The sequence below is a fragment of the Leopardus geoffroyi genome, chromosome C3 (genome assembly GCF_018350155.1).
Source record: "Leopardus geoffroyi isolate Oge1 chromosome C3, O.geoffroyi_Oge1_pat1.0, whole genome shotgun sequence".
Taxonomy (NCBI): Eukaryota; Metazoa; Chordata; class Mammalia; order Carnivora; family Felidae; genus Leopardus; species Leopardus geoffroyi.
The window spans coordinates 89872760-89886136 of record NC_059338.1 but is presented as its reverse complement, the minus strand read 5'-3'; the positions used below and the strand labels follow the sequence as shown (position 1 = coordinate 89886136).

At 42.7% G+C, this 13377-nt stretch overlaps 1 protein-coding gene across 5 annotated transcripts in view; it reads left to right on the top strand.

Annotated features, from left to right (window-relative positions):
* COL14A1 (collagen type XIV alpha 1 chain) overlaps nucleotides 1-13377 on the top strand; it is a 213351-nt gene that overhangs the window by 185076 nt on the left and 14898 nt on the right. For all 5 annotated transcript variants that reach the window (XM_045453805.1, XM_045453809.1, XM_045453810.1 and 2 more), the window contains exons 43-45: nucleotides 1861-1896; nucleotides 2923-2989; nucleotides 6583-6771. In XM_045453805.1, the coding sequence (XP_045309761.1) occupies nucleotides 1861-1896; nucleotides 2923-2989; nucleotides 6583-6771 (292 nt within the window). The remainder of the gene's footprint in view (nucleotides 1-1860; nucleotides 1897-2922; nucleotides 2990-6582; nucleotides 6772-13377) is intronic.

Sequence of the window (13377 nt, the reverse complement as noted above, 5' to 3'; positions counted from 1 at the left end):
TCTCTCTCAAAATAAAAACTTTAAAAAAAGAAATATAAAGTAATGTAAGTTATGGTTTCCAGTTTGGGAGATCCTACCATCTACAGAGAGACAAGAAATCCATAAGCTGATTTGCAGTTAAGTAAATAGGACAAGAAAACATGCAGTGTCAAATAACTGATATTAGAATATTCCTACCGTTGATACTTCACTCATAAGATTTATGTTTCTAAATACTTTAATATTTTTCTTACATTTCAAATGTTTTCATGCACTGGGTAGGTCAGGTCTGTGAGAATGAGAAAGTGTAATTTTGAGGAGTAGCAGATAGGGAGGCTGGAGGTAGATAACAAAAGACTGAACTGAAGAACCAACTTTGTCCCATGGGTGTCTAAGAACCAATGAGTGATTCTGAATAGAGGAGGAGCTGCCATCATTCAGTGGTCTCTGAGCTTTGTGAGTTGTATGCTGGTGGTATGTGAGGAAGGACTAGTGGTTATGTGGGGGAGGGTTTGGAAGGGGGGTCTTTAGTTAGGGAAGTCAGTTAGAAGGAGGTTGCAAATGGCCTGGTGTGAGGTTGTGACATGGTAAGGGTAGCACTTGGGTCGTGGAATAGAAGGAATGGCTATGAGAAATTGCAATGCAAAAGTGTGTGTGTGTGTGTGTGTGTGTGTGTGTGTGTGTGTGTGTGTGTGTGTTGAATAGACATGCAAGATGCAAGGGGAGAGAGGAGAAAAGACAACCAGTGGTGGGCTCCAACTGCTTGCAGCTGCTCAGGAGAGTAGGTTACGTGCTTCTCTTCCCATCTCATTTCCGTCTTGAGTGACGGCACATTTGTAGCTTGAAATCAACCACAGTAGATGGATTTACACCTCCAAAAACGGCTAACACTACAATTCAGGGCATCTTATTTCTCCAGAAAGTCAATATCCCTGCACACCATGGGGTGAACCACAATTTTGAAGGTGACTGTTGATCCAGTAGAGATTCTGGAGAAGATACTTGGGTAGGACCTGTTGAGATTATTGTAACAACTCCAACAGTCTGACCATGTGGGTACATTCCATCTGTAAATGCCATTTACTATCCTTTTGGTAGAGACTATAAAAATGTTGTTCAGTGAATTCTACTACGTTGTTTTAGAGTCGAAACGATAGGTGGAATGCTCTGAAGACATATGTTTTGCTTATTAGTGTCACTTCATTACAGATACCTTGAAAACTCCCTTATCTTTTCAGTAAAAATGTGTGCCGTAATAATAGTTTCTTATGGGTCAAAGAGTAGCTAAGCCATGAAACAAAATAATAACTTAACTGAGAATTCATGTTAATATGAGTTCCCGTTATCAGGGAGAACTGTGGGGAAGGAATTGTGTGCTGTGACGCCAGATGGAAAGCGGAGTCGGGTTATGGGGTTTCACAAATGTCATCTCTTACCCTGAACTCTTACGGTGGAAGATCTTTTACTTCCTTCTTTTAAAAAGGGAAACAATTTAGCTATTCAGCAGAGGTTTGTAAGATAAATCAGGAAGCATTGGTAGAGTACAATCCGTGGGCGGGAGGTGTTTAGTGTGAAAAGATGTGAGCGATCTATTCAGTGAAACTACATGGCAAAACAGCATTGCCCCATGATCCCAATTTTGTGTTAAAAAAATGCTCTCTCTACCTATTCAAAGGCTGGGGGAGCAAAATGTTTCAAAGAGCTACTTCTGTTTGCTGGGTTTACAGGTCGCTATTTGTTTATTCCTGTTGTGTACCTGTTTGTGCTGCACAATCACTAGAGCTAAGAAAAACATCTTAACAAAATAAGAAAAGATGCATCCTCATTATGCCCAGCTGAATGCAGTGTGATAAGTAACTTGATGATTTATGTTTTTTACAGGGTGTCCCTGGAGCAAAGGGGGAACGAGGAGAAAGAGTAAGTACCCTCCGGCTCTGTTTATCACGCACAGCTGGCTGCACATCTTTCATCACCAAAGCCTGATAAAGGGTGACCATTTATACTGTCATGATTATTCATTGCTCTTATTTCATTCCCTCTCTCCTCGCTCTCCTCAACTCATTGGACTGTGAGCACACTGTCAGGTGGAAAAACACCCTGTGGGCTAGAAGTCAGGAGAGCAGGTTTCTAGTTGTGTATCTGCTGCCGTTCAGCTAAATGACCTCAGGCCCATTTCTTTAAGGATCAGAGGGAGAGAATCAAACTCCTCTGAACTCCAGAGTGAATTTGAGGACAGACTTATACAATGGATGTAAAAAGGCATCAGAGAAACAAAAGCCCTGTACATTTGCCAAGTAGTAGAAATGGGGCTTGTGTCTTGCCTGATGGGCCAATATTAACAGCCAATGGCAGACATACATCAACGAACTGGCTGTGTCATGTAAGTCAGTTTGTTTTAGGGACCTTCTCTCCCTTTTGAGAAAGTGTGCAGCTGCTGATAGAATTGTGCTGTTGCCTGATAGAACTGGGCTGGGTAGTAGAAACAGCAGCGGCTTTGGGCTCATCCAGTCAGTTACCTTTGTGAAACTTTGGGCAACGTGTTTAACTCTGTTCATCTATAAAATGGGTTTAATGTCTTTCCTTTGAGTTGTTATTGATAGTAAATAAGCCACGGCCTGAAAAAGTGCTATATTTTATAAGCTCTAAATAACTATAAAGGAGGCATTAAATACATATGGGTTTGTTTCAAAACTTAAATGTTTTAGAATCTGGGAACAGAAATACGTACTTGGGCCTTTACATTTAATATAGACTCCCAGGAACCTGACACCATGAGTGTCAAATTCCATGACCTTCTCTGCACATGGTGGTCAATCCTGTCTGTCGCGGGAGCCACAGGGACCAGGCGGGAACAGCTAATGAAGCCAGGTCTGCATCCTGGAAGTATCGCCGTGCAGCTGGGCTTGGGCCTGAGAGTCAGGAAGATGCTTCTTTTTCATCTAGGGCGATCTGCAGTCTCAGGCCATGGTCCGAGCAGTGGCGCGTCAGGTGTGCGAGCAGCTGATCCAAAGTAAGTGCGTGACACGGGGCGCCTGGGTGGCTCAGTCGGTTAAGTGGCCGACTTCAGCTCGGGTCATGATCTCGCGGTCCGTGAGTTCGAGCCCCGCGTCAGGCTCTGTGCTGACCGCTCAGAGCCTGGAGCCTGTTTCAGATTCTGTGTCTCCCTCTCTCTGATCCTCCCCTGTTCATGCCCTGTCTCTCTCTCTCTCTCTCAAAAATAAATAAACGTTAAAAAAAAATTAAGAAAAAAAAAAAAACAAAGTAAGTGCATGACAGTTTCGGATATTGTTCTCTGTGGTTCGTCCAGATGGGAATCTGCCCCTCCCAAGAGTTAGTGGCTCAAGAGAACACCTCCAAAGCTTTGTCTTGGTGCAGATGGGTAAGCTTTACAGATGGCCATAACTAACCCATTACAGAGGTCATTACAGATCACCCTTGAGTTCTGTGTCGATGTCACAGATACCTAATTCCTCTGTGGCATCTGACCAAGAGCTCTTCTTTTGCCCATATAGATCTAACTTGACTGCCCCGATCAGATCTTTTGTTCTTTCTTCATCGTCAAGTGGATAGATTTTTTTTCCTCAAGTACTCAGCACTTGAAATCTGCCAGACGAAGGAATCCGAAGCTGCTTTCAAAGAGATGATTCATGGTGTTGATTTCTATCAACTCGCTAGATTTAAATCAATACCTCCTTTTTGTCCTTTTCTTTGGACTGGCCTAAGGCCCTTCACTTTATTCTGTAACATTTATGTAAATACAATATAATAATGCCCCTACACGCACACAGGGGCGGCCTTCACGTGACATTTTTGGCATGACACTGGTGCTCATGCCAAAAATTACACTGGAACATGCTTTATATGACACCCAACTTTCCCACAGCACAGTATTTCAATTACTGATTCGTGTTCATTCACTTGTATATCTACCCGTTTTGTGTTTCTCCCAGACCCTCTGACGTTTTGTCTCAATAATCTAACTAGAGGGTTACTAGTGTGGGCCCTTCCTTTTGCCAATGATTTGTTCGATTCCAGGAAGATCTAAGGCCTTGTAGAGACGAAATATTCAAACCCAGCCATCTCTGGCTTAGCTCTAGCTGTCAAGCCCCCTACTCTGGTAGCACACGCCCCTCCCATGAGCTGAGTGGCTGTCTCAGCTCTGGAAGGTTCCATTTTTTTTTTGACCCAAGGACGTCTAGGAGTCTCATAAGCATCCAGGTAGGCCTTTTGGCTGGTAGCAGATATCCCAAATTCCATCTGTAGTAGAGAAACCCAGACCTCATCTTTGGGAAGGCATGGAGTTACTGTCCCCGCCATCTTGGGAGCGTTTTCACTGAGACATAAATCATGCAGACCATGTACAAAGCTACAGTCTTCAGGCATAGGAGTAATGCTTCCTATATTTTAACTTTATTTCATATTATACATTGCCCAAACTAAATGTGTGTGTGTGAGAGAGTTTACCAGTTTTATTATTTTTTTTTATTTAAATTTATTTATTCTGAGAGAGAGAGGGAGAGACAGAGAGTGTGTGTGTGGAAGGGGCAGAGAGGGAGGGAGAGAAAGGGAATCCCAAGCAGGCTCTGCACTGTCAGTACAGAGCCCGATGTGGGACTCGAAGTCACAAACCGTGAGATCATGACCTGAGTAGAGGTCAAGAGTCAGATGCTTAACCGACTGAGCCACCCAGACGCCCTGAGAATTTACTAGTTTTAAACGAAACTATTAAAGTTTAATGCCAAAATAAGATCATTAAAAACATAGTAAATTACAAAAGCTAAATGGAACATTAAGTGGAATATGTCCAAAGCTAACCTGTACCTTGGATTATCTTGTAGGTTTCTCATTTCAAGTAAATGGAAGTAAATGAGCAGGTTATTTTAAGGAAGCCTAAGGGTTAAATCCAAATAGGACTCACTGACCACAAAATGTGGAAGATTTCACAATAGTTGTTGTCATATTCCACGGTAGAATAAAATCTTTTAAAAGTATATGATTATTTAAGATGTGCCCTACAAACTCAGAGTTCAAAATGGAATTTTTTCCCTCAGGAAATCTCAGATTCTTGTGAATGACTTGGAGGAAATGAAAGCCAGCAGGGAGTTATACAAGAAAGCTGAAATGAGCCCGTAGAATAGGGAGGCCCTGCCTGTGAGTGCCGTTGTGAGAGAAGAAATAGAAAAGATTGCGTGCAACTTTATGAGCAAGCCCCGACCTGCCCAGAGGCTGTTTCTGGCACCTCAGCCATCTTCCCACATCCCGCCTCAGGTCCTTCCCACGTGCCACCTCAGGTTCCTCTGGGCTCCTTACTTCATGGCTTAGGTTTCTGCTCAGAACTTCATTCATCAGTTAGCTTCTAAGTATAATAAAACCATGAGTTATCTGGTTTTTGGTCCAGAGCTGATCAGAAGAATGACTCGAGGAAAGGTTATGTGGTGAACTGTGTGAGGTCAAAGTGATGACAGGTAGAGAAAGTGATGAAGGATGGCCCTTTGTCAAAAGAGAAAGGTGGAAAAGCACACGCCTACAGGTGGCCCCTGAGTCACCAGGAAGCCAATCCTAGTTGCGGTCATGGTCCTATGCTTAGGAATGCATTGAATATATTCTAGAAATAATCCCTTTAAAAATGGTTACTATTCTTTATTTAGATTTGAGTGTTTGAAAAGGGTGAGATTTTCATCTAGGAAATTCACTTATGTGGGAAATCTTACCTTCTGATGTTACTGGAAAACTGAATGAAGCATTATGGTAGCAAGCTCTTTATCAATCTATACTTCTGATTATTAAGATACATTCTTCCAGGGGCGCCCAACTCTTGATTTTGGCTCAGGTCATGATCTCGCGGTTCATGGGTTCGAGCCCCACATGGGCCTCTGCGCTGACAGGACGGAGCCTGCTTAGGATTCTCTCTCTCTCCCTCTCTCCCTGCCTCTCCCTCGTTCACGCTCACTCACTTGCTCTCAAAATAAATAAATAAACTTACAAATAAATAAAATAAAATACATTCTTCCAGCCATAACTGAGTTAAGGGATTATAGGAGAGAGTGCCAGATTTTCTTCTTCTTCTTCTTTTTTTTTTTTTTTTTTAATAAAGCTCGTGGGAGTTTCTGCAGCTGGGACCCAAGTAAAGGTTCCTGCAAAAAGGCTTGGCGACGAAGAGACGAATTGAAACAGAACACTTGTCTGGGGATTTGTGAGCAAGAGGGTGGAGCAGTCTTTGTGGGTTTGGAAAAAAGGCAAATAAATTGGTGGGGTTGTTGCTAGAGAAAAGGGGCAGCTGGGTGAGGGTTTGGGGGTCAGATAAATGTAGGGGGCGAAGATCAAATTTATGACTTCTGCCCATTGATGTTTACTGGGATGCTGATGTGAGCTGTAGGATTCCAAACTATTGAGATGTGTTTTGAATACAGTCCAGCTGTTCATATCATCCAGAGTAAAATGTAATAATTTTTAACTTGGAAAGTAACATATTTCAGAGGGGTGTGCTTTTCCTCTTGTGGTTATCTGACAGAATTGTTTGGAACCTTGACAAATAAAACCGCTTGTCTCCCCTTTCTGTGTGTGACAGTTCATTGAATGTTGTCTTTGCCCTTTGTGTCTCAGGTCACATGGCCAGGTACACAGCCATCCTCAACCAGATTCCCAGCCACTCCTCATCAGTGCGGACCATCCAGGGGCCTCCCGGGGAGCCTGGCAGACCAGGCTCACCTGGAGCCCCTGGTGAACAAGGGCCCCCCGGGACCCCAGGTTTCCCAGGAAATGCAGGTGTGCCGGGGACCCCAGGAGAACGAGGTAAGCTGGGGCGCCTCTCTCGTTGGAACACCACTGAGGTGTGTATAGTGAAGCAGAGTGGAACAGTGGTGGTCATGCAATGACGAAGTCCAAAATAATGAATGTAAATTCGTTTCACCCCATCTATTCTCTAACTTCTTATTTAGCCATCTCCAAGATTGAGAAATTGAGTAATCTACAAAGCATTTCATCAAAAGCCATGTCTGCTCGTATGAAAAAGGAGGATCAGGACCCTCAACTCACCTCTAAGAGGCTTTTGAGCTAATGAGAGGAAGGTATCCCCTCTTAGATGGAGGAATTAAGAACAGGTGTCCCTTCCAGGTAGAAGAATTAGAAAATGGTGCCCTCCTCTGATGTGGCATCACACATATGTCATGCTAAGCCAAGAGCTCACTTCGTAGGTCTGGTGCCTTTTTTGTGCAGTGCCCATACTGGGCAACAGTTGGTGGCATCCCTCAAGTGAGTCATGAGTCGTATCGACCTATGATTTACATATGTCTATGTAGACCATAGACGTATGTCTATGTAGACCAACTATAAACATCGGATGAAAATACTGTTTGTGGTTCCTCTTTCTATAATATAAGGCAGCATTTTATTTAATAGTTTCACGGGCCAATGTTTTGTCTTTCCTACTAAAGTTTCTTGAAAATAGAAATCCTACTTAGCCTTTGCTGTTATCCTCTACAGGTTTTAGCAGTGTCATGTAATACAATAATAAGACTGGCTGAATTTCACCCAACTCTATAATTGGCCAAGGTCTCCCACTCCAGAAGCAGATTAAAGAGATGTGGGAAATTGGGGTTCCATATTAACCACAAAGAAAGCAATGGGAGAAAGACAACCGATACAAGTATTTTCTAAGACACAATTTTATAGAATGCGGGTCTGGGGAAGAGCTAAGTATTATGTTTGCCCTGTGAATCCTACTACTTTTGTGAGATGGATAGGATATATTCCTTTTGTAACATCGGAGATGTAAAATGCGGATGACAAAGGTGATACTTTATGTTCATTCTTGATCCGTGCCAACAGGCCACGTGCGTTCTGCCTCTGCGCTTTCGTACGCATTGCCCCCCCCCCCCCCACTTTGGAAATGTCCTTTTCTTTGCCTGTCTTGTGCATGTCTTACTCTTAGCTCAGGGCCCAACTTCCCTTCTGTTTCAGGAATGAGGTTGTTGTCGATCGCCCCAGACCACAAACGGCTTCACCCCCTGAGCACCTGCCACACCAACTGTCTCTCCCACCCATTTGAGCGCTCATCAGGGGTGGGTGAACAGCTAGACTGCCAAGACAGGGTCAGGTCTGAATTGTATTGCACACTCAGTAGCTGTTGCTCTAATGGGAACCCAGCTCTGGTTTTCCCTTCTGAAGGTTTTTCCCGGGCCAGGGCACTAAATCAGCACATGTAGAGAGGGGCATAATTCCCTCACAACACATGGAAGATCTGGCAGCTAGGAAGGTGGCCACCTCTGTCAGCCGGGCACCCTCTAACGGTGTCGGTGATGGATCACCTGTGACTCAGGGGGCACAGGGCCAGCGCCTGAGTCACTCTCAGCAAGTCACAAGTTGTGTTTGTTCTTTTTGGAAGTCCTGTTCTTGTTCTTGCCAGACTGAGTCTCTCCTGCCCTGCAAGAGGACGCGAATGCTTAGACTGGAGGAAAATCATCCGGGAATTCTCAGTGACCCAGACAAACTTCGAAATAAGAATTTCCATGATGTAATTTTCCTACCTACCTATAGCTGTACAGGTATTCCTAAAAAGTGTAGAAGACAAAGCAAAATCCTGTCCTGCATTTCACAAATACGTGGAGGATGACAGTAGGACAAGAAAGTGAGAAATGCCCTTTGCACATGAGGGAAAGTGATTTTGGCTTATTACCAATTGAGGGGAATGGTTTGGGGCTTAAGGTTAGGGTTTAGTGACCAACGCCTAAGGACTTTTTATTCCTAGCAGAGTATTTCAGTCCTGTTGCACTTGGGATTTGTTGCTGCAAGGAAGAGAGTGATTTTTTTTTTTTTTATCTTGTGGTCCAAATGCCCAGAAAGTATTGAGAGAGACCAGTATCTACTTTTCCACTAAGTCAAAACAATAGAATTTTAAAACTGAAGACACTTCAGCCATCGTTTCTCCTAACACTCTCATTTTGTGTAAAACAAAGCATATGAAGATATTGAAGCCCAAAGAGTCTTGAAATCAGCCAACATCAGGACTAGAGAGAAAACCCAGACATCATGGAATTCCTTTGTTGTTGTTATTGTTCCTTGCTATATAAAATATGATTATCATGGTGCTCCCTATAATATAATTTTAAAAGGACACTATGTTATAGTAAGTAAAAATAAGTATTGTTACTCAGGAGTGTATTTAGCCAAATACTGAGCTACAAAAGCAAGGCAAAAAGCACGATGCAGTATGTACGTGCATGTGTATGCATGCACACGTGTGTAACTGAGGCAAAAAGAAATACTACTGATCCTTACTATCATTTCTGTTCTCTTCTAGTGTTAAAAGGCCAAGGGGCAACCTTGGATTTTATGTCCTCTTCGAAATACACTGTTCTAGTACAAACGTGTACTTTGATTAATCCAATCATTATCATTGAACTAGCCAAAGAGTATGCATTTTGGAAAACAGAAAAGAAGTGACACTCTCCCCATATTTGCAGTGTAGATATTGTTCATGACTTTCCTGATCACCTAACAGAAGCCTATGTTTTGCCTCCATTTGAATAGCTACCTCCCTCTCATTAACCGTTTGTCTCCTTTAACTTAAAGTATTTTTCATGAGTTTGTGTGGAACAGTCTTTTTAGCTACGTTCTCACATGGATCGCAATATATACGGAATCCTTAGAATTTAAGGATTCATTCGAAGGATTCCTGCAGCTCCCATTGTTCATCTAAAGCTTGACTCCAACTCAGGCTTGTCTAATTATTAGCACCCAGAAGTGAAGAGGTCCCATTTGCATAGCATAAGCAAAATGTCATGTAGCCCAATTTCTCACCCGCTTTTCTCTTCTTGTCACTGACACTACATGGCTCATTGGCAGCAAAGAAAAGCTATACCTCCATGGGCTACGGTTTTGTGGCTTCTCCCCATTAAACGCTGTGCTGTCTTCAGGTAAATGGCTCTGTACCCTGGCTTCCAAAGTTCACCAGAGCTCTACAGTTCCCCGTTAGTCCCCAGAACTGAAACAACAGCGTCCTGACTTTTCTGACGTGAACTCACTCTCCAGTCACAGCCTTGCTTCTAACTAGACCCCTAGATCATCTCTCCAGTGCTAGTTCTGATCTTCATGTACCATTCCCAGAGGATGCACCTGTTACTTCCTCATTCCATTTAGTTAAATAATGTTCATATTCCACGTTGGTGTCTCGAACCATATATTAACCCAAGTCAAAAATAAGTTCGTTGGTCTGTAGTTGGCAAAATTAAATTTCTTTATTTGAAAAGAACTGGGAGCATTTTCTGATTTCAGTCTTTAGGCTTCAGTTTGTGTCGTTACCCAGAAAGTATTGGATCACAGGAATCATCCAACTGAAGATTTTCATGTTCAGATTGTACACCCGTAAAGCTGGAATTTAATCTGGTTTATTTTGTACAATAAATCAGTAAACATTTATTGAATGCAGCGTTCACATAAGGCTTTTGGCTTGACAGTGTGTGAGATAATACTATTATTTATGGCTTTCACTTATTAGGCACTAAACGTTATCTGCCAATGTTGTGCTCATACTATATACACAGTCTCTCATTTGGATAAAATAGAAGACATGGTTTGGGTAAGGAAGGAACGCGGAACATTAGTGGATGCACCAGTTAGGAGAGAAGATAGATGCTAAGTGAGTTATGTAGAGAGTACATGCTGTCAGAGTTTAGAGGAAGACATCACGCAGCCGTTGAAAAGAAAAGGTGCCAGCACTGATTAAGCAACTACTGTTGTGGAGCGACTGTTAGCTGCTTCACACCTTATTAGTGCTCATAGAAGTCTTACGAGGTCAGTATTAGCTCCATTTTTAAGTGGGGAAACAGAGGCTTAGCTAGTTTGTCAGTTGTCCGAGGTCACACTGCTGGACGGGGCGGGGGGGACTAGAATTCAAGTGCACATCCGCATGGTTCCAGATTATCTGTGCTTGCTCCTTTCCACCCTCTTGCCACCTTTGAGTTCATTGTGTAGCGGGGGAATCACGTGGGAGAGGCCAGAACCGTGCAGCGTCTGGTGGACCCCTGTTTCCTGATGGCTTCGAATCACCACAGTTCACAGCTCAGTTCACAAAAACCAGTCAACTGCCAGACTGACCAGAAGGCAGAAGCGGGTCATGGTTGTACTATTTGCAAGCTCTTTGCACACTCCGTTCTGTATTTGGAGAGCCTTGGGACACCCGTGACCCAGCAAGTGACCAGCTTGGAGGTGAAGCCAGGTGATTTGTAGGATAAATATGAATGTGAATAAATTATTTTCCATGATTATACATTTTGACACTTGAGGAGTTTTTCTAGGATTTTAACATGTTCCCAGGCTATATAAGAATCCAAATAGGGAAATTGCCTGAAGGAAAACTGGCCATAGGTCTGGCAATAGAATTATACTTCTATTATAACTTCTCACCCTAGGGGACATAGAGGAGAAAACTGGAGCAAGGCAATTCAGTCTTGTTTCACTTGTGATATTTTAATTGAGACACCGATTTCACTTCACTATTTGTGATGCTGCTTTAGCCAGAAACAGGTGATGAGATGTGGTTTGGGGCATCAATCATATATATGTCAGGATCTGAGCTTTGCCACTTGCTACCCGTGTAAGCTTGGCTGCTTAGTCGTACAACTTGATTGTTTTGGGATCTTTATTCATTCATCTAACCAGCATTTACTGAGCATCTACACCACATCAGGCATGGTGCTGGGTGTTAATGACATAGTGGTTAACCGGGCTTATATTTCCTACCTTTCACGTACCTAGCATGGAGACAGATATTAAAGAGACTAATAAAAAAATACATGAATGGTTTCATTGCGTTACCACCCTTGTAAGTGCCATGAAAAAATACATGATGCTATGCAACCTAGAAGAGGGGACTCTGACTTACTTTGTCAAGTCAGGGATGTTTTAGCTGAGACCTAAAAGTTTAGCAGTTTGGCATATCAAGAAGAGAGTCAGAGGAGAGCATTCTAGGCAGAGACATCAATAATGTGTATAAAGGTCCTGAGGTGGAAAAAGGCTTGAAACCTTTAAAGCCATGATTCTCAACACCAGTAAACATATCTCTTTTTCTTTTTTTAAAATTTTTTAATGTTTTATTTATTTTTGACACAGAGAGAGACGGAGCATGAGCAGGGGAGGGGCAGAGAGAGAGCAAGACAGAATCTGAAGCAGGCTCCAGGCTCTGAGCTGTCAGCACAGAGCCCGACATGGGGCTTGAACTCATGAACTGTGAGATCATGACCTGAGCCGAAGTTGGAGCTGAGCCGAAGTTGGACTTCAGACATATATTTTTTTTTAAAAACGAGAGTGCCATCTAGTGTAATAGAAAGAAGGAAAAAGAAAATAATGTATAGTTAAATCATTTATTCTAATAGGCAAATTCTCAGCATGACTACACTGGAAACATAATGAAGAAGTCAAAATGTATTTATATTAAAGAACTACTGGGAATACAGCAGCTATAAATTCAGGCTGATGTAGCTGACCTTTATCAATAACATGTCTTTCTGGGGCGCCTGGATGGCTCAGTTAGTTAAGCATCTGGCTTTGGCTCAGGTCATGATCTCATGGTTTGTGACCTCAAGCCCCACTTCAGGTAAAAACACTAGCCCTGCCATCTCTCTCTCTCTCTCTGTCTCTCTCTCTCTCTCTCTCTCTCTCTGTCTCTCTCTTTCTCCCTCTTTCTCTCTTTCCCCTCCAACCCCTGCCCTCGTGGGAGTCTCTCTCTCTCTCTCCCCCTCTCTCTCTGCCCCTCACTCACTTGCGTGCCCCTCCTCAAAAAAATTGCCTTTCTGTATTGGTCTCTGTTGTGTTCACAGTGAAGATCGTTTGATAGTAAATACATCATTGGCACTGTGCAAATAAATGTAAATTATATTCTATTTTTTTTAAGTTTTCCATTATATTTTGTTTTCCAATGTGGGCAGAGAAGCCTTATACTACCCACTATCTCCTCCTACCCAATCGACAGTGTCAATGTCTTTATCCATGTTAGTGCCTGGCAAAAGCTGAGTGGAAATGACTGGGAGGTATCATTCCAAAGATTTTCCCCACTAGAACTCGTTAGTTTCTTTAAGTGTCATTAGCACTTTGTACCTACTCTGTGGGATCAAATATTTTGGGTGCAATCTTACTATTGAGGCTCAAAAAAATAACAGTGTTGGGATGTCATCTTTAATCACAACAAAATTGCATGTGTTTGTGTAGAGCTTGATGCCAGGGCAAGTCTCCCCTCTGTTTGTTACCCAGGTTAATTTTTTTATAGTCCTTTGAGGATAAAATCCCCGAATGACTTTTGAAGTTGGAAAATTATCCCCCTTGAACGTTCCCTGCCACAGGAGACCGAATTTCTAAGGATTGAATGTAAAGAAAGACAAGATTTAAGGATCAATTTTGATCCGT